This window comes from Heloderma suspectum, chromosome 2, assembly GCF_057233095.1.
Source record: "Heloderma suspectum isolate Gila_16-S chromosome 2, 16-S_ref, whole genome shotgun sequence".
Classification (NCBI taxonomy): Eukaryota; Metazoa; Chordata; class Lepidosauria; order Squamata; family Helodermatidae; genus Heloderma; species Heloderma suspectum.
Genome location: NC_139459.1, coordinates 142,654,246 through 142,675,767, shown reverse-complemented (window position 1 = coordinate 142,675,767; position 21,522 = coordinate 142,654,246). Strand labels below are relative to the sequence as shown.

The following is a 21,522-nucleotide window of genomic DNA, read 5'->3' as shown; positions in this document are numbered from 1 at the left end:
AGGGTGCAAACAGAGTGTGCAGGGTGTGTACACCTTGTTTTAATACAAAATCGCACTCCCAAAGTCCTGGGGAAGTGTGATTTTGCATTAAAACAAAGTGTGAACTCCCTGTGTCCTTGTTTTAAAGCAAAAATGTGGCTTTTGGTGACACAGTGGCTCCCATGGGGAGGCACACACACAAAAAGGGATGGGGGCCGCACACAGCTTGCATACTGTTCACCCCTACTTTAGAAGGTGGCATATCAGATTCTGAAACAGCTTGACCATTAAGTTAAGGTTTCCTTTAACATGAGGGAGCATTTAAACATGCAACCTTCTACCACCATTCTGAAGTGGTACAGAGGAGGATTGTACCATATGACATACTGTACTTACTTACCAGGAACATTACTGCCCTTATTTTGTCTTTGGGGAAAGTTTTGGGATTCCTTTCAAAACATTTTGTGGGTGTATCTCTCCAAATAGTAATTCTTGCTGAAAATGTTGAGTTAGTTGCAGCCATTCTGAACTTAATACTTAATGTCCATCTATTCTATAAAAATATCAGTTGTATGATGAAACATTTTATTAAATATTCTTAGGCTGTTAAAGAAGGAAGGTATTATGGTCAGTTTGCTCATACATCTGCTTCAAAAGCCAGTTCAGGCCATGCTCTTACAGAGTAAATTACAATATATGGCAGGCAGAAAAGAGCCTTCAGAAATGTGTAACAGTGACAAGGGGTGGGGTGGAGCGGAGGGCACTGGCAGTGCTGTGTATACCTTACAAAAGTGTCCCCTGCTTTCATCAGTGAAATGTAGGAAAGTATACCCTGATATTTCTAAACTTTTAGCTTGGTTCCATGTTAGATGCTAGAGCATGAACTACAGCAAGATTGTTTCTGGTATAATGAAAAAGATGGAACATTTAAGCAAATGGGATCCATTTAGGGATGGTGAAAACTCTTAGTACTGATGCCCCACCTCTGGGGGGCTCACTGCTCAGATCTGTGCATTAGAGTCCCAACATCATGAGATATTTTAATTTTTTAAGAAAAGCAACTTTTGGAGGGGGAAATTTGAGCAAATAATATTTGTACATGCTTAACCTTGTCCCTGCTCACAACTTCTCTGTTCCAAATCACACCCCCAGTAGCTCTCCTCCCCCTGCAAGATTCATGTTGTCACATTTGTTAACATGTAGTAGTCCCCTTCTCCCATCCTTCATGGGAGATGCAGGGCAGAGAAGCTAAATTTTATTTGGCTCAAGGCTGCCAGTGATGCTTTGCGCTTCCCCAGAAGCAGCAGTGTCTTGTTCTGCTGATCCAAGCACTGCCCATCCTCCTCCCAGCACTTGGAGCATCTTAAAGAAGAATGTGTGTGCTCAGAAGATGGGGAGGAGGGCAATGTTCTGCGAGGTGTGAATTGCCAAAGTCTCAGCACATACACTAGTGGGGGAATATGAGCTCCTCCTAGTCAGTGTTCAAGCCAGTGCTGGGTTATTGAAGAGCATGTGGCCAAGAGCTGTGTGTTCCCAAACAAATCCCTCCCCACACTACACACTGAAAGAAGGGGACCATGGAAAGGGGCAGGAAGAATTTGAATTCAGAAATCTACTTGCCAGAACCTGATATACTTTCATGCTTGAGAGTGCAATCAGCTCCAGCTCCCAAGGCACTGCTCAAGGACGGAGCACCACCCTGGAGCTTGAACTACCCCGCCTAGATTTCACATTTTTGACTGCAAAGAACCCTGGGGACACTAAGCACCCCTCCCCCCGCATTCTTGAGCTGAAGTGACTCAGAAAGAAGCAAGTGGGAGAGGAGCCCCTTCCTTTCCTAGAATAGAAAATCCTCTCTCATCACTTCTCTCTTTTATTTTATTGTAATTCAAAACTCAACTAAAACCATTCAGGGTGGATTGCACACAAGCCATGGCCAGTCCAGAGTTATTAATTCAGCCCCACTCTCAGCCTTGTAGAAGCTTTATACTTTAACGGGATAGTTTTAGTCTCTTCTGCAGTGGCTGCAAATGCTATTTCTTCCTTCTGTAGTTTAGTGGGAAAATGTGAACTCCTTATTCTGTCTGTGCTTTGTGATACGTTGTGTCTTTTTTGAATGTGAATTTCTTATTCATGACTGGCAATTTTCTTTCTCGGTGCTTTGCTTAGTTAGGACAAACCTGTCTTTGTTTTTCTTTTCATTTTTGATAAGGTGCACAGTTAGAGCCTTTATGGGTCACTTTGCTTTATGTGCTGTATTCTGACTGTGTAGGGGACAAGATAAAATACCTGGAGACACCCTGCCCCCTCGCACTATACATTTCTGGAATCAATCATGATATGCCACAGGTGATGAAATACATGCAAAGGCGGACCTGAATCTGGCCATTATGAGTGGCTGCTTATTTTACAAGCCTCCAGAGACAATTCCCCCCACCCCCCGAGAGTTGGAAGTGGCATGATAGAGGATGCCAATCCATCCTACTATTGTCTCTGTTGAGGTGCTTTAAAAACTGTTTATGTATCAAATTTAAATCCCCTCACTTTTTTCAAAGGAGCTCAAAGTAATATAAATGGGTTTTATAGTCACAACAACACTAAGAGGCAGATTAAGCTGAAAGATCATGACCAGCCCAAACTCACTCAGTGAGTTTTGTGGTTGAGACTCAAACTAGGGCCTAATCTACATGGAAGTGAGAAGCACTTTCTGGTTATATCCAGATTTTCATGAAATTGCTTTGTTCAGTCAGAGGTACACGAAGCAAGAAAAGTGGAGTTATACCCTACCTAAAAACCCACTTTCCCGGGTCACAAAGCACTTGAAACTTCAGGGTTGGGTGGATGGAATCGAGGGAGTAGAACTGAACATCATCAACCCAGTAGGTGCTGCTCAGCAAATGAGAGAGTCTTGTTCCCCACCCCTGTCTACGCTCCCTTGCTCAAGGAAATTTAATGGAAGTGCTGAATTAAGCCCCTGTAGTTACCCTACACCTCTCCCCTCTCATCCACCATTGGGATATTGTGAATACTTGAAACGGTACTACTGTGCTATTCTGAATGTTCAAAACAGGCTACAAACTGTAAATGGGCAAAGCAGCTACTGCGCTATTGTGAATACCTGAAACAGTGCTACTGCGCTACTGTGAACGGGGAAAAACAAGTTACAAACTGTAAGTGGGCAAAGCAGCTACTGCACTATTGTGAATGCCTGAAACAGCACTACTGCACTATTATGAATGGGAAAAACAGGTTACAAACTGTGAATGGGTAAAGCAGCTACTGCACTATTGTGAATGCCTGAAACAGTGCTGCTGCACTATTATGAATGGGAAAAACAGGTTACAAACTGTGAATGGTAAAGCAGCTACTGCGCTATTGTGAATGCCTGAAACAGTGCTACTGTGAACGGGGAAAAAGAAGTTACAAACTGTGAATGGGTAAAGCAGCTACTGTGCTATTGTGAATGCCTGAAACTGTGAAACAGCACCACTGTGATACTGTGAATGGAAAAAAGGCTACATATTGTGAATGGGAAAGCAGCCCTACTCTGAAAGGGGGAAAAGGGACTGGGGGGGGACGCCCCCCCGACCATGTCACTGCCAGGTCACAGAAATAGGCACGCCCAGGATTTAATGTGGGGGGACAGAGCACACCGCAGCGGAACCATGCAGAAATCGCATAAGGAAAAAAGACACCCTAAAAGGACTTTCCGAAAATGCACCCTTTCCAGAGGGACGCTTTGGGGTTGCTGCGGATTGGCAACAGTGTTATCCATCACGAACGACCCTGATATGCACTGCACTAAATCAGCCATGTAGATTGGGCCTAGGAGATTCCTGAAAGACAGTTGGACAGCCTCCCAGGTGTTTTTAAAAATGAGAATTCTTCCAATTTCAGTGGAGGAAAGATGGGGTGGGGTGGGAGGAACTATTTGACCTTTCCCCCTCCTGCCGTTTGTCCACTCGAAGTTGCTGCAAGCTGTGTTTCTTCCTGCAGGAGAAAAGGTGCAGGAAACCCATCTCTCCCCCCCCCCCCCCGCAATGTATGGAAAAGAGCCCTGCTAGATCAGACCAAAGGCCTGTGTAGCCCAGCATTCTGTTTGCACAGTAGCCAGCCAGATACCCCTGGGAAGCCCACAAACCAGGCATGAGGGCAAGAGCATCCTTCTGCACATATGCCCCAGCAACTGGCATACAGAGTCCTACTGCCCCTGATACTGGAGGTAATATACAGCCGCCACGACTAGTAGTCATTGATTGCCTTATCCTCCATGAATTTGCCTCATCCCCTTCTAAAGCTGTCCAAGTTGGCAGCCGTCACTACATACTGTGGTAGCAAATTCCATAGTTTGATTATGCACTGTGTGAAGAAATACTTCCTTTTGTAAGTACTAAATCTCCCACCATTCAGCTTCATGGGGTGACCCCAGGTTCTAATATTATGAGAAAAGGTGGAGAAAACCTTCTCCACACCATGCATAATTTTGTACATCAACGTTATGTCTCCCCTTACTTGCCTTTTTTCTAAGCTAAACAGCACCAGACTTTCCTCATAGGGGAGGTGCTCCAGTCCCTTGATACTTTGGTTGCCCTTTTCTACACCTTTAAGTATGAATGGATCCTGTGTGTGGGAGTGCGGGGTGAAAAAGTGAGAAAGAGAGAAAGGGGGTGATTCTGAATGAGAGAGAAAACTGAAGGAGTGGGTTTGTGTTTTGTGGCTCAGCCCTACCACTTCTGTGTATTCAGTTTCTTGGGCAAGTTACGTGTCTTCTAGCCTCACCAGTTTGCCTTTCTGTGAAATGGGTATTTCACAGTGTGCCCACTGTGGCAGCCATTTTGTGAGGGCACCAATGACAGTTTCTCAAAATTCTAAATGTGCCCACTGGCCCAAAAGGGTTGAGGACTCTTGCTCTACACACTGGACAAACTTCAGAAAGAAGAAAACACTTTCCCCTCCTTACCAAAAAACATTTTATAAAAAGAGGAGCTGAACAAGGAAATTTTAATTGTTCCAGGCTAGACCAAATATGGGTGCCCTGAACCATCTATGTGGAGGCTGGTCATACCCAGAAATACCCTCACTGGATCAGGAATTGTGTGAATACACACCCTTTTTTTTCTTTGACAAGAAACTATATTCTGATTGAGCTGACGTTTTATGTTGTAGGAAGGGAAGGGCCCCTCTTCTCCTCTGGCATTTTCCATTTATCCTGTAAGTCTGGGGTTTAACTCAGTGCAGCACATGACATTACATGACATTACATTTTAAATAGGCAGATCAAAATGAAACTCTGAAAATTGCAAAATTCAAAGAATGAAAGATGCATCCACAGGCCAGCATTGAATGGAATTGGAATGGATGTGTACTCAATATACAACCAATCCCCAGGTTTTTTGGAAGCTCTTGAGCAACTTGGCCTGGGATGGTATCTTAATGGTCAGGGTAGCAGTGGTGGGGGGCACAGAAGATGATGAAGAAAGGGGAATTAAATGCTTGAGATGGGTCCCCACCCCCAGGAAATGTAATCAGAAAAGATCCAACTCCCCCACCACTAAAGCCAACATAAAGTTGAATATGATCTAAATAAATAAAGAATAATGTGATCCACAGTATCAAAAGCCAGTTCAATATAATCAACAGAACTGCATTACCCATGCCAATCTCTACAGTCTTGATAGAGGTCATCCAACAGAGCAACCTAAGCCATTCACCCAAACTGAAATGGGTCAAGATAGGATGTGTCATCCAGGAATGCTTGACTTACTCTGCTACTGCACATTCTACCACTTTTTGCAGAAAGGGGACGTTGGATACAGGCCTAAAACTGGCTAGATACTTCTTTTACTTAAAAACACTGGTTTCTTAAGAAGAACACAAATAACTGCTTCCTTAAAATAAAGCAAGAGTCTTGCCCCTTCCAATGTGGTATTAACTATTCCTTCCAGAAGCCGCTCAAGTTAACTTCAGTAGGCCTCCGAATACCAGTTGCTGGGGACTGTGAGCGGGACGGTGCTGTTCACTCATGTCTGGACTAGATGGATCTTTAGTAGGGCTATGCAGGGACACCCCCCCCCCCCCGGGAACCCATTCCAGAGGCCTATTCGGAGCTTCTGAATCGGCCTCAACCCGCCTTGGGCCGATCCAGAGCTAGGCCAACCCACTTCAGCCTCTGGATCTGAAGCAAGATCCAGCAGCTGAAGTGGCCCCTGCCCAGCCGTGCAAGCCCCACACCCATCCCCTTCCCAGTTGCGCAAGCCCCCCGCTCCTCCTCACTGGCACGAGCCCCCTGCTCCTTATCTAGACCCGTGTGGAGCACCTGCAGCCATTGCCGTCTTGGAGGGAGTCGTCATTTTCTTTTAAAATGGTGACTCTTCTTCTTCTGTGAAGTAAATGCTGTGTAGATTGCAGTCGTAAATGGGCCATCTGCACATTACAGGCGTAAATGGCCCATTTGTGCCTGTAATATTGCATAGATGCCCCCTTTACGGCAGCAGTCTATGCCCCTTTATGGCAGCAGTAGTAACCTTTACTTACCGGAAGAAGAATTGCTATGGTGACTCCTTCCAAGGTGGCAACGGCTGCAGGCACTCTCTACAGGTCTAGTTAAGGACTCTCTACAGGTCTAGTTAAGGACCAGGGGGCTCATGCAGCTGGGTGGGTGGCTGTCCAAATCAGGCCAAAGTGGCCCGAAGCGCTTCAGAGTGGTCCGACCTGCTTTGGGCCGCTCCAAACCCACTTTGAAACTGGACCACTTTGGCCTAAATCACCCCAATCCGCTCCAGGATCCAGGCTGAAGTGGTGCACCGCCCTAGTCTTCCGCGTAGCTCTGCTCTAATGACTTTGGTTGGCTTCCACCGGCCAGGAGGAGAAGTAATCCAAGCCACATGTAGCAAGCCTTCACAATGCCAAGCAACCCATCAACATCCTTGAAGGAAACCAGACTGTGGGATCCAAGTCAGAGCAGAAGAGGTGAGCAATTTTATCAGCAAAGAATTGAGTGGGGGAAAAAATGCAACAGACTAGTGAAGTTCCACCTTCTGGTGAAACATAGTTAGTAGCCAAGAGGCTCCTCACCATTTGGAAGAGTTCAATTGGTCATAATTCATCTGATGCAATGAAAGTGGAGAATAAAGATGTCTTCATCACCCAGTGACACTTCATAGGTCTGCAAATGGGCTCTGTAGCATGTTCACTCTTCTGCTACCACTGCTCAATCTGTCTCCCACCATGCTTCATGGCATCCAACTCCTCAGAACTGGGTTCAGATGAGGTTGGGGGAGACAAAGCTGGGAAGCTGGGAAGCTTTGTCAAATCACTCCAGTTAGCCTTCTCTTCCACACCTCCACCAGGGCAATGACAGAACTGCTGCTATAATCTCCTGCATCACTCCTAGGGTATTCTGGGAGCCAATGGATCCATCAGTCTTAGGGGCAGGCCATCTTCATTTACTCCCCACCGTTACAGAGGGGAGCAGCTAGATTCTCCTCCCCTCAAAAAAAAAAAAAAAAAAGGCTGCACAGGTGGTTACAGTTCCCAGTGCTTTTTGAGGACACCTTTTATCAAGGGAAGCCAGTACAGGGTAGGATTTTGTGGAGGAAATGAATACAACATAGATCAGATGGAGAAGGTTTGTTAGCCTTGTGTATTCGTGGCATAGGTTCGAGGTCTCAGGCAATGCTCCCTGGTGTGAAAATAGGTGTGTGACAAGTACATAAGAGCGTTCCTCTGTGAAATGCTGGAAATACATCCTCGTATTTATCATTTTGAAGCTATTGGCTCAGCCATGTTGGGCAAATTAATTTTTCTACAGGATACAGCTAAGAAAATGAGCTCAGGTGGAGTCTTTGGAGAAATAATAAACCTTTCAGTCAGTCTGTTTTTCATCCTGCCAACAAGTTGATCTCCAACTTCCCTTGACATGTTATCCATAACTATGACATAACATTTTTCAGAACTGCACTCAAAAGACAGGCTTTGCTCCACTGTCAGACCTGGGACAGCACAGTTCAAGAAATGCTTGCCATAGTGGAAGCAGCGCATTTATCCAGTTTCACATGCTGCTTCTGGCATTCCCAGTTCCATGCATGAACCTCCTTCAGTATCTCCCAGAGTCTGGATCACCCTCTGAGTTCACATGTAGCACCAGCCATGCTGGGAGTATCACACAAGACTCTGCTCCAGATTTGCACAGGGATGTTCTTGCTTCAGATGGAGACAAGAGCTGCCGCCGCTCATGTTCAGAAGAGTAGAAGGAGCAGCTGGGAAAACGTTTGTGGGAATTCATTTATACTATGCCAGAGAGATTATTCTGATCTTCCCAGGAAGTGGCTGCATGCTTTATTTGCTGGCATAGGGACTAATTTCCCATGATGTGTAAATGATTATGTTTAGTCATTTTTGTGAATTGGGATGAGGCTATATAAACACAGTTCATAAAATTGGAATGATAATTTCCTGAGCTTCCCCTTTTGCAGAACAGAATTACGGGTACAATTGACCCATTTGGTTAGCCACCATAAGAAAAGTTTCTTATTTTCACTGAAGTTGCACCTTTTTATCTGATGTCTCTAAATATACTTTTTATCTGATGTCTCTAAATATACTTCATTTATTGTTGATCACTACAAATTTGAAGAAATTTTCTTCCCATTGACCTGTGAAGCTTGCTAGATCTATTTCTTATGTCTGGCTGGTCTGCTGTTTTGTGAACCCCAATGTGTAAATTACTAAAAAAAAGAAAAGGAAAAAAAAGGAAACTAGACTTGGAATCTTAGTTAAATCCAATTTATATGTCATTATTGCAACATGGCTGATGCGGCGGGGAAAATGCTTCCCTTAGTGCAGCGACATAGCTCCGTTTTTTGCAACAGTCATGCAGAGTTTCAGTAAAGGACCTTTACACTGGTTGTGGGCTAATACATGATGATAATTTTCAGATCTGGAGGCCTGTGATATTGCACATGTATTTACATGTGCAGCTGATTGTGCATGTTATAAAATAAAATACATGTGCAGCTGATTGTGCATGTTATAAAATACAGTGACTCATCTAACAATATAACATATAACATACACCATATATAGTGATCATTTTCAGATATGGAGGCATGTAGTATGGCACATGTGTGCGCATGCGCAATCACTTAAAATAATGTTTTTATTTGACCGTAGTACAACACACAGTGACTCATATAACAACCATGCACTTTTTCAAAAAAGCATCATTTTTTCACAGTTTGTTGAATAATGTATAGTGATCATTTTCAGATATTAGAGCATGTGGTATTGCACATGTGTGCACACATGCAGCCAGTTGAGTGTGGTATAACATACAGTGATTCATATAACAGGATGCTTTTTCATATCACACACCTCCATATCTGAGGTGCATATTTGGTGCTTTTGTGTAAAAATGTCTGAAAATTGTCACTATTAGTCTATAAATGGTGTACATTTGGTACTTTTATGAAAAGGTGCATGCCTGCTATGAGTCACTGTGTATTATATCATTCTCAATTAGATGTGCACATGCACACATCTGCAATACCACATGCGCCAATATCTGAAATTGATCACAATGTATTAGTACAGAAATGGGGTAGTTTGATGCTTTTATGAAAAAGTGCATGATTGTTATATGAATCACTGTCTATTGTATCATGTTCAAACAAGAACATTATTTCAAGTGGCTGTGCATGCATACACATATGCAATACCACATGCCCAATATCTGAAAATGATCACTATGTACAAATGGTGTACCATTTATGATGCCTTTATGAAAAAATCAACAATTGTTTTATGAATCACTGTATTTTATAACACGTACAATTGTCTGTGCAATACCACATGCCTCCAAACCTGAAAATGATCAGCATTAGTCCATATGTGGTGTAAATTTGGTGCTATTTTGAAAAGGTACACAATTGGTCATCTGTGCCACTGCACCACATGTCGAGGATCCAAGTAGCAGTGGTTATGTTTGCAAATAATATGGTAACCTGGGTTTCTAGCATTGTACGGTTGCTTTCCATACCAGCATTACTTCTCCTTAGGGACCTGGTGTTGATATTAATTCAGCATCCAGTAGATGCCCCCAAATAATTTGGAAAATCTGGATTATTTTCAGGTCAGCCCACTACCCTGTCCCCATTCCCCCAAATAAGTGCTGGTCTATACATTACAATTGCCTTGGGGAGCAGCATCCCCATAAAGAGTTGTATACACACACACACACACACACACACACAGAGCCCATATGGTACCCAGACCTTTTTCTCCACAGATGGAAAAGCAACTGGGGCGGGGGTGGAATCTTGACTGGAAAAATCGCACATGGAAAAGGGTTAAGTATCCACTCCCCCTTCACACCTTCGCAAGACTGCTTTTCATTAAAGGGTGCAAACACAAATTGGGAGACTGTTACCTGCATCCGCCATGTAACTTCTCCAGAGACAGGGCTTATTCACACATGCAGTTTCATCAGTTGACTGCTGCAACAAGAAATAGTAACATGACTTGTACGTATGAATGGGCTATCACAGATCGTATGCCACGGGCAGGATTCTCATATCATCTCACATTAATAATTTGCAGTGGACTCAGTGTACGCATTTAGTTGTCAGTTATCAAGTGCAGTGTAATGAAGTGTACAAAATCCAAGCAGTTGCACATCCTTGTATGGACTGGCCCTGAGTGCCATAGGGACTAGGGCCAAAATGTATCTGCACTCCAGCTGAGGTTCACGAATGTAGATGTGAATGACTGATGCCTCGAATTGTCATGGTTCTTTGGAAACCAGCTACGGCTGGTGTATCTTGCTGTCTCTGTCGCGCTGAGTCGTCTTTTGAATGGCTTGACTATTAATTGCCCATTCCTCTCTTTCCAGCTCTATGGCCAGTACACAGAGCAGCTCCCCAGTCTTTCCCAGAAGGAAGCAGCTGAACTCCTGAGTGAGAAGAAGCCCCAAGGCAATGGCCAGGGCCACCTGCAGGGGAGCAGTCAGGCTGAAATCAAAGAGGAGCACTACTCCAAGTGCCACGGTAGGCCGCACTGAAGCCTGTTCTTCCAGCACGCGCTACTTATTGGTAGGGAGAGGCAGGTGCACTGTTCAGTGTGGGGTAAAGAGTGGTTGAGTTAGTTGTATATGGCAGGAGTGAAAAAGGAATCCTAGCGATAAACAAAGAGATCATGGCTTGGAAACTTGCCATACTTCCATTCTGTGATTTTTCAAGCTTTCTGTCTTCTCCTACATCAATCTGTGGACTGAGTAACCCCTGCATGTTTACCACTAGACGACTGGACATTGCAGAGAATTCTGTGAAGGCCTGTAGTTCAGCCTTCCCCTCCAGATGTGTTGGCACCCTCCAGATGTGTTGGACCATTGGCCATGCTGGCTAGGAATGATGGGAGTTGCAGTCCAACACAACTGCAGGGCTCCAGGTTGGGGAAGGATCTTGTAGTGTGTGCACTCAGTGACAAACTACATACTACCTGTAAATGCATGTAGCCTGATGGCCCTTTTAGGGATGGAAGTTACGTTGAGAGGGAGAAATCTGGATCAGAGAAGAGGCTGGAGTGGTGATCTCTTTTCCTGCTCACTTCTTCCCTACTCCAGATTGTCCCCACACAGCTTTTCTGGGTATCCTCAGTGAGAAAAATCAGTAATGTCAGACAAGTCTCCCTCAAAGATGGCTTGCCCATGACTACTACCAAATTCTCCCTGTAACTGATCCACCACAAGGGAGTGTTGGGTGTATTCTTGGTGGGGTGGGGGGCGTGGGGGGGCCCAGGCTGTCTGACCAGCCCTCATACTGGCGTTACAAATTCATTTCCACTCTCAAATTCATGTTTGGAGTCTTGCTGGGGAGAAGCCAGGTCTGATTTGGAGTGAACAAATGGTAGGCAGGAAAGGTTAAGTGCTCCTTCCTGCTCCCTTCTCTATCCACCTCTTGAAAGGAAGAAAGGGACCGTAACTCAGTGGTAGAGCACATGCTTTGCATGTGGAAAGTTCCAGGTTCGATCCCAGGCATCTTCAGGTAGAGCTGGAAAAACTCCTGCCTAAAACCCTGGAGAGCTGCTGCCACTCACTGTCGATAATATTGGGCTAGAGGGACCAAGGGTCTGACTCCATATAAGGCAGTTTCCTATACTCTTATGTTCCTAAAGTCCTCATAAAAAGAAGACACCAGGGTTGCCAGACATTCTGATGAGACGAGGGATTGGATCTTGGGAGCTCAAGTATGGAGCCCGTCAGGGAAGGGAACAATGCCTGGCAACACTTGGTGATTGGAAAAAACGAGACCTCGGGTCTCTCCTTCTAACAGATCCCAGTGTAGGATTATCTTGCCTTTCCCCGTGCGCTCTAAATTAGGGATGGTGGAGAAATCTGCAACGCAACCAAATGAATTTGGATTTTCATTTTCATGGATTCATTTTCATTTTCATCTTCATTTCATTTTCATGGATTTTCATGGATTTTCCATGGATTCCACAGTGGACCGGCTTTTCCCCTGTCGGGCAGATTCCACAGACTTGTGGACCGGTTTTCTAACCTTCAGGAATTTTGTGCAAATTTTGTCATAGAAAAATACGCAAAAATAAAAAGGATAAATCAATCAATCAATCAATCAATCAATAGGCTAAAGTGTGAAAATGCACATTTTGTGGGAGTCTGCACATTTTTGCACATGTGAATTTGTGCAAATTCACGTTTGTGCAAGTGTGGATTTGTACAAATTTTGAAACAAAAAAATACAATTCTGTTGATAGGTGGATGACAGAATGAAAGGCGCCTGACAAACTGTGAAACACAGATGGAATGGATTGTACACAATTCGTACATCCCTATTCTCAATATATATTATACCTGTGTTGATGTCTGGCTGTTGTTCTTTCCCACCAAACCTAGAAGAACAGGCAGGAAAAGCAGGATGGATTTAACTTGAGAATGGGGAAAGAAGGCTGGGAATGGGCCCTGTGGAAACTAACTTGTCTCCTTGTACTGGCAATATTTATAACCCTTCCATGTGGGAGTGCCTTTTCTGTTGTTGTTTTTTTAAGTACATGTGCAGCTGTATTATACCTGCATGGTAAACTATCAGCATTCTATCATTTCAATCTATCATTTCACATGGGCCATGTGCAGGGAAATTCCTTGTGGATGGCTGCTCTGTCATTTACGTGTAGGTTCAGGGTGCTTCCAGAGGGACAGGCTCCTAGCGCTACCAATCAAAAGGGCATCGTGCAGCTGTTCTGACTTTGTGGAAAGGAAAACAGAAGACATGGTCTGCCTCCCTGCCCCTCCCACACTTTTGTGAATGAGGCAGGACGATTCCATAATAAAAACCAAGCCCAGAAGTACCCTTGGTAAAAGGAATAAAGAAGGCAGCATCATTATGGGGGGAGAAGAGCAAATTGTTGGTCTGTTGCTGTTACGCACTTCCAGTATTGTTGTTGCTGTTGTTATTACTTAAAAAAAAAAGATGTGTGCACAGGGGAACAGACTCATCTGTGTGCATGTGCACTAAGGAATAAAGAAGTGGGATGAGGAAACTGCTGGCAGTGGGGAGGGAAGAGGTAGTGGAGGGGAGGGGCAAAAAGGCAGCTACTGCTGCATCGTGTCCCACTCTGCTCACATGTGGATGGGAGATGGCAGAATAATAAAAAGGAAAATACTAAGGAGCTTTCTATAGCATGGAAAGTATATTATAATTACACATTTAAAAAACCCATACACACACAGAGAATGGCCTGTACATGCAAGAAGGCTTCTGTTTGGAAGCACCCATAGATTGGGAGGAAATTCAGATTGAGGTCCTATGCAGCTACTTTTCATTCAAAATATAAATGGGCGGCTTAAGCACACATTTTCAAAAAACAAGATTACGGTAATGCATAGTTTGTCCTGCAAACTGCCATTTCTCTATCAATCCCCAAACGTGCTTCTGTTGTTCTGTTAGCACACACAGATCTAGCTTACATCATCCTAGTTGGGGGTGGAGTGGGTGGGAGGGAAACGTGTGTCACCAATAGAAATTTCTGTAATCTCTCCCACCAAGAAAGCATCAACCACCCATCCTGAGCAATTAGCCAACTGTTTTCCTAACAAAAAGAAGGCATGGCCAGGAATGGCTGTCCATAACAGTATGAAACCTCTAGAATAATTGGATCAAGATAAGGATAAGGCAAATGTATGGATCCTCAGTTTCAATATAGAATATATAGTATATCAATAAGAGAATTCAGAAATACAACCTTATTCTCAAAATGCCTCCTAAGGGATTACTAAGGGAGCTCTGGAAAGTAAGGGGTTAATGGAGGGAGACTGATGAATCATACAATGACTGGCACATCATTTTTATCATATTACTCCTGAATGCTCAAAGCATAATGGACTAGATGGACTTTTCTTTTTACTCAGGTTGGTCAGTAATACAATTTTTGCAGGTTAAGTGAAATGGAAAATGTTTCATTTTCCTTATTTGTTTTGAATCTGCTGTTTGCTAATTTTCAGCTAGATGCACAGCCCATACTTGATGAAGTACATGGATTGAGGCTGATTTAATCCTGTTGAATTCACTGAGGTTGAGTGAATAGATATCCTTCAGCTTCTCTGAATTATGTAGTCCCTGCTAGGTTTATCTGCGTGAGAAGGAAAATGCACAATCTGGCATAAATTAAGCACTTTTAAGGCCCATTGATTTCACTGGGAGAGCTAGACGCTAACAGTGAAGTAAATAGGGCTATAAAAATGTTGAACTTTGGCTGGATCTTGTCCAGAAAGTTTATTGTCGCTCACACTGTTGTCTTTCCCCTCCACAGCCTGTGCTAAAAGCATCGAGAAATATATTACCAAGAAGCTGGGAGAAGACTGGATATTCTTGATCCTCCTGGGTCTTGTAATGGCACTGGTGAGCTGGGGGGTGGATTATGCCAGCGCCAAGAGCCTTCAAGGTATGTGGGCTCACACTCTAAAGTAAACAAACAACAAAATAAAAACAAATACATTTAAGGTGTACTCCTATACATGTCCTACAGGCATGCAGGCTGGGGCATACTGGACATTGTAAGACCTTTTTCTGTCTAAACATGCATAGCACTGTGCCCTTATTTTATGCTATGTTTCAACAAATGTCTACACTCCTTTATCATAAATCTAAGAAGCTAACAACTGAAATTCATAAAGAGCCAAAATACATTCTGGTAGTAAGGATAAGTAAGGGCCGAACTATACAGGAGAAATGTGGGTAAATGATTTTAAAAAATGAAACAAGACAAAACTGAAAAACAGCTGTGGAAGGCGCCAGTTTCAGTGGCAGAACAGAAGGGGGAAGGGTGGCTTTTCTTGTTCCCCTCCTGCTATTTGTCACTTCAAAATTGCGCTCCCCACGGTGCTCTTCGGTGCTCTTCTCCGTGTAAGAGGAAGGACACAAGGTCCCTGCATCTTTTCCCATGTGCGTGAGATTGCAGCTAGTGTGGGTGGCAATTTCTAAGCAGAAAAATATCAGGAAGGGGAAGAGTTAAGCAGTTCCATCCCCACCCCCTACCTGCAGCCTAGGGGTGCTCCCAGAGGAGGCTTTTATTGCACCACCATCACCCTGCCTCACTCACAGGATTTGGTGGTTCTAGATGACGGTGTCTTCCTCTTGTAACCTTCCCATGTTTTCCCACCACTTCTTCCATCTTTTTCCTTAGTATGGAAAGTCTGTTAAAGGTGCAATCCTATGCGCGTTTAGACAGAAAAAAGTCCTACGACTCCCAGAAGTCCCCAGTCAGGATGGCTGGATGGGGAATGCTGAGAGTTGTAGGACTTTTTTCTATCTCAACATGCCTAAGATTGCACCTCAAGTAAAAGAAGATGGAATAGCAACACAATGCCTTCTGGCTGTTAGTGCCAGGACCCCTCCATCTTGATGCGCCACTGAGCTCAGCTTACATTGCTACTTTCCTGTAAAAAAAAGAAACAGCCTGGGAGACTGTTCATGCATCTCCCATGTATCATCTAGTTTGCCTCTGTCTGTTTAAGGTTGGTGACCCTGTTTGTGTTCATCATCTGAGTTTGGCCAGTGAATACACCTGCTATGGTTTAGTCTTGAGGTGCAGTAGCTCTTTCAGCCTGAGAGCCAAATTCCATCTCAGAGGAGCATCCAGGGCCTGCATTCCAGTGGTGGGTGGGGCCAAAGGCAAAAGGGGCAGGGCCAAAATACCAGGATAGTGTACATTGAAACCCTTACTGCCAGTAACTAAGACTCAGGAGGGGCATTTTTGCCTATTAGAATGGGGAAGAACCAGGAAGCCGCCAAATGACTGGGTGGGGGAAGTAGGTTGGAACCAGGAGAAGGGGGTGGGGCCATCTGTGGAACTCCAGAGGGCTGGATAGGGACCCCAGGAGGGCCACATTTGGCTCCCTGGCCAGAGATTCTGCAACCCTGGCTTAGTCCGGTGGAGGCTGATTTCAGTGGGGCTGTAAATGCATTCTGGGTTTCAGTCAGAGCTAGCCAGAACTCTAAAGGAGCTGTCCCAGGTTCTGACCCCTGTCTCCCAAAATCGGTTTAGAGCCTTGGATAGCTCCTTTAGAATTCTGGCTGGTTCTGACTGAAACTCAGAATGGATTCACAGCCCCACCAATATTGGGGCCACCAGCCTCCACTGGTTTAGTCTGACACTCACTGAATTCTTTCAGGTTGTACTGTTGCTGACATCTGTTGTTATTCCCCCCACAGCTTACAAGTGGATGTACAAAGAGCTGCACCCAAGTGTCCCTATGCAGTACCTGGCCTGGGTCACCTACCCCCTCATCCTTATCCTTTTTGCTGCCCTCTTCTGCCAACTTGTCTCTCCGCAGGCTGTGGGTGAGAGAGCAAGGGATGGGAAGATTTGTCTGTCTGAGCTCAAACTACACCACAGCAGCAGGTCCATTTGTTTAAGCCCAGGTCCACCCCAGTCACGTATAAAGTGCCCTCCATTTTTAGAGCTAAAAGGGCCCCCCGGTCAAAAGGAGCTCAGCTGAGTCTCCCTGCTCTTGCCTCATTTCCCCATAGGTGCTTTTCTCCTTGCTGGTTTTGGTGCCCAGTTGTGACATCTGGATAGAGGCCAGGCACTTTAGCTGCAGGCAGAGGGAACCATTTAGCACCCCCCCGTCCCCTTTTGCTCAGGGTCCCCATCACCCCACTTCCTATCTGACTCACACATCTGGCAACGACCTGTGTAGATTGAGCCTCAGTCTCTCCGCACGGGTTGTGTCCTTTGGTCTCTGTGGTACCATTCTTCACTGTTACTTGTCTTCTTTGTTCAGGCTCTGGGATCCCTGAGCTGAAAACTATTATGCGGGGAGTCATCCTCAAGGAATACCTGACACCTAAAGCTTTTCTGGCCAAAGTTGTAAGCCTGACAGCTGGCCTGGGAAGTGGGATACCTGTTGGGAAAGAGGTGAGCCCGGCAGTGGGTAGAGAAGTGGGAGGAGAAGAGGGCAAGTGACCAGAGGCAGAGACTGTGTGAAGTATAGCATGAAGAGAAGACCACACAGGGGTTGAAAAACTAGCAGCAGCGTTAATAAATAAGGCTGATTGAGAACAGGCCATATTGCTGCAGGCACTGCTGAACGGAAACAGAAAGCACAGTGTCGGAGAGCTGAATCTGGCACTTCCTGCTATGGTAAGCCAGGAGGGCCAATACACTGCCCTGTGGGTAGTGCTGGGGAAGCAGATATGGCCATCAATCTTGTAGTGTCTTTGGGATTTGTGGTGGTGGTGGTGGTGGTGGTGGTGAAACCTCTGATCGTGATTGGCTCAGCTACTCTAACTTCACAGAGGGGCAGGGCAGGCAAAAGGGTTTCTGGCTGCCATTGACTGCCTTTGCTTCTAGGAAGGAGTGGGGCAGGCAGAAGAGGCTAGGGACGGAGTGGGATACTAAAAGATGCACAGTGAGGCCTAGAAAGGGAGGAGGCAGGGACTGAAGGAGGCAGCAGGCCGAGGGAAGCAGGGAGACCTATGAAGGAAGGAGCAGTCCTGATGAACATGGGAAAGAGGACAAGGCCAGGCTCACAGGGAGAAGTCTAAGAGGGGAGAGAGAACAGGCTGCAGGAGAGCTGTGTGTGACCCAGAGCTGCAGAGGTGTGGGGCTGTCGTTCACACATTGGTTTGAAACAACCAGCCAGTTCTTTGGCTGCGGGCCTCTCTCTGTGCTCTGGAGGGGGGATTTGAGTCTACTCGTCCTCTCTCTAATTAAGGACACACACACACCCCACCTTTCCATTCTTCACCTATTTCTGGTCTTCCCTAGCATGTACAATAAGCAGTGGGGGCAGGGGGAGGGAGACAAGCAGACTGGTGGGGTGATTAGAGGCAGAGTTTGTGTTTGTTTTTTGGCCTCCACTGTGGCATAATTTGAATGATGCTCCACATCCCACCCCTCCCCATCCGCTTTTTTCCCCCCAGGGCCCCTTTGTGCACATCGCTAGCATCTGTGCTGCTGTGCTCAGCAAGTTCATGTCCATCTTTTGCGGTGTGTATGAGGTAAGTGTTCTGCATGCTCCATCTGGTTTGTGAGAGAGATTGTTCAGGTGGGAGGGAGCAGCAGAGACCTAGAGTACTGATGATGGGACCAGAGTTAATAAATGTGTAAGTCAGATGAAAGACAGGTGGACAGTATGGGAAATGGCAGCAAGTGCAGGTTAGCTACCAAGGAAAGTAAAAGAAGAGGCCAGCGGAATATGAAGGAACCTGTCAAGAATAATTAACCAAAAATGTTGGAATTTAAAGGAAGCTAAATCCATTGCATGCTTCATTGTAGTCAAGAGTAACCAGTTTTTATTCTGTGCCTTTTAAAACACTAGTCCTAAAATTCTGGGAGCAAAGTTTGGCCTCCTGAAAATCTCAGCTTCTGTGTAAACAAGTAGCAGCTTTCTAGATGCTGGAAAAGGTTATAAGAAATTCTGGTGAAGGATCAAAAACTGACATGGGTTTGAAAAATGCTTCTGGCAGCCAGGGATGGGCCTGGCTGCTGAGCTTCCTGTCCCTCAGCCATGGCTGTACGTGTCCTTTTGAACATCTAACCTTGTTATGATGAGCCCTTCCTTGGTACCCCTCTGTCACCTCATTCCTTGTGAAAACGTATTTCCACGTTCTTGCAAATCTGCATCTTGGAAGCAAAATTATGAAAAATTGCAAAGTTGCCTACATTTGCATAATTTATTCCTGTTGCAGAATTTCCTTTGTCCAGAAATGGGCTTTTACTTTTGGCACACACAATCCTGACTGTAGTTGCTATCCTTAATGTGTGGTTGAGCAGCTGTAAATAAGCAAGGATGATTTCATCAAGGGTACTTACTGACAGCAGGTTTCAGGAGGCAGAAGGGGGCTATATAAACAAAAATGAACAGGCAAACGTCGCTTACAGTAAAATTTAGTTGTAAGCAGGTGTGTCTTGAGTGAGGCTGACTGTGGCAACAGAAGCTTATTGCTTCTAACACTGACTGTAAAAAAATTAAAGACTCTGTAGCAGTGGTTGGCGTTGTACCTGGCTGTGCAATACCATTCCAATAGCTGGCAACAAATGCTTTGGGAATTTGCTTTTTAAGGTATCTAATACATTTAAATAATAAATAAATGTACAGCAAATGCAAGTCTATTATGGAGACTGGCACATAGTTATAAAGCTTGGTGGTGCATAGGAAGAGATTGAGTTATAGTAGATGCTGGCTGTGTGTAGTGAGTGACTAGATCTCCATATCATAGCAAGTCATGGTACTAAAGAGTAGGGGGCCAGTTCCACAATCAAACAAGCCATGGTAGCTTGTTGAGAGCCGTAGCATGTGCCGGGCGCAATTTGCATAATCACTGCCTGGCTGTGGCTTATCGTGTCCTCCAAACCTGGGCGCCATGGCTTATTGGAGGGTTAAACAACTCTCAACCTTACAACAGCCCATGAGTTGTTGTTTAAGCCACAGTGCCTTGTTTTGATCCTGCGAACCAGGTCACTGACTGTGTTCTGACTGAGAGATGGCCGGTTTTGCTGCTGGCTGTTGCTTTGCTTTGGAGGAAGAGGGGACTAACTTCATAGCTGTGCTCCCTCTATGCTCCCGCTAACCCTGGCATGCCTCTCTCTGGCTGGGCTCTCTATTCCAGAATGTGCACAGGCAACTCGACCTCCTGATGGCGGCTTGCGCAGTTGGAGTTGGATGTTGCTTCGGGGCTCCTCTTGGAGGCAAGTGCATTCCTGTATTTCTACAAGATGTTTACCCTCCAGGCTGAGGAAATTTCTGGAATGAAAGCCATGTTCTCTATGCAACTGACATCTTTTATGGCACTGCAGTGTGGTTCTTTTATCTCACATCGCCTGACAGACAAAGAGGAAAGAGGCTAAAGGACATCCTGTGAAAAGCAGGAAGTAGTTGTGATGCAAGGAAGTGACATCTCATGGACAGGCAGGAAATTACTTAAATAACAAGTACATATACTCTAGCTCTATTTTCCAGGGATAGCCCCTATTTTCTGGCACAGTGCCTGGAAAATCCTTGTTCCTGTTATTTCCCTGTTTGTTTGTTTGTTTGTTTGTTTATGCTTGGGGCTTTTTTTGCTTGGGGGAAAATTGGGGCTGCCTTTAAAAAATGTTAGTAGGGTGCACTAACTTCCCATCCACCCTCTCCCACTAAATGCCTATCCAAACGGTGCTGAATGCGTTTTATGTGTTTTACTTGCAGCAGCTATTCTAAGCACAACCAGATCCACTGTGGATTATTCTTTCTATTAAAAATTCTTTATTTTTTTAAAGAAAGGAAACATTTACAGTCAGTTTACACGTTTTGCTTGAGAAGCCAGTGCAGCACAAGCTACTTTAGAGTAAATGAACAGAGTATGGCAGACAGAGAAAATCCTTCAGCAATGTGAAATAGTATGTGTGTGATGGAGCACATAAGTGTGGTGCATTCAGGCAGTGATCCATGCTATATAAAAATAAGGGTGGTAGAAGTGTGCAAGAGTGCCCGTTTTTACGTGTAAAATGTTGCAGGGTAGGCGCTAGGCGGTTGCCATATCAGTTTGGCTGGGAAATTATACAATGACATTATATTGTATTGATCAATGAAGTAATACAAGTGAATCCATGCTAATTAACAGCTTATTTATAATGCAGTCTAGATCAGAAAGTGTGGTTGTGACTGGGCTCCTTCTCTTTACCCTGGAGCCAGTGGAGGCTGGTGGCTCCAATGTCAGTGGGGTAGTGAATCTGCTCTAGGTTTCATGCAGAACCAGTCAGAACTCTAAAGCAGCCATCCAGGGTGTGGATTCACTGCCCCACTAACATCGGAGCCACAAGCCTCCACCGCCTGAAGCAGAACCAGTGAGGTTCCAATGCCTTAAACCATGAGACAGAGCCCTGCTGCCAACCCTTCCCCCACACCCACATGCACAGAATAGCTCTCAATCCTAAACTGAAATAGCATTTTGTATAATCTGGAAATTTAGCAGAACTTCAGGGGTTTGAGCCTTTTCCAAATTTCATTTAGAAATGCATTTACAGATTCTAGAAAAAAAGGTATAAAAT

At 44.9% G+C, this 21,522-nt stretch overlaps 1 protein-coding gene across 1 annotated transcript in view; it reads left to right on the top strand.

The window, feature by feature from the left end:
• Nucleotides 1–21,522, top strand: part of CLCN1 (chloride voltage-gated channel 1) — an 81,062-nt gene that overhangs the window by 23,969 nt on the left and 35,571 nt on the right. Inside the window, exons 4-11 of the mRNA XM_084829690.1 lie at nucleotides 10,868–11,021; nucleotides 14,803–14,934; nucleotides 16,704–16,828; nucleotides 17,022–17,187; nucleotides 17,276–17,409; nucleotides 17,592–17,663; nucleotides 18,417–18,494; nucleotides 20,106–20,184. Of these exons, the coding sequence (XP_084685816.1) occupies nucleotides 10,868–11,021; nucleotides 14,803–14,934; nucleotides 16,704–16,828; nucleotides 17,022–17,187; nucleotides 17,276–17,409; nucleotides 17,592–17,663; nucleotides 18,417–18,494; nucleotides 20,106–20,184 (940 nt within the window). The remainder of the gene's footprint in view (nucleotides 1–10,867; nucleotides 11,022–14,802; nucleotides 14,935–16,703; nucleotides 16,829–17,021; nucleotides 17,188–17,275; nucleotides 17,410–17,591; nucleotides 17,664–18,416; nucleotides 18,495–20,105; nucleotides 20,185–21,522) is intronic.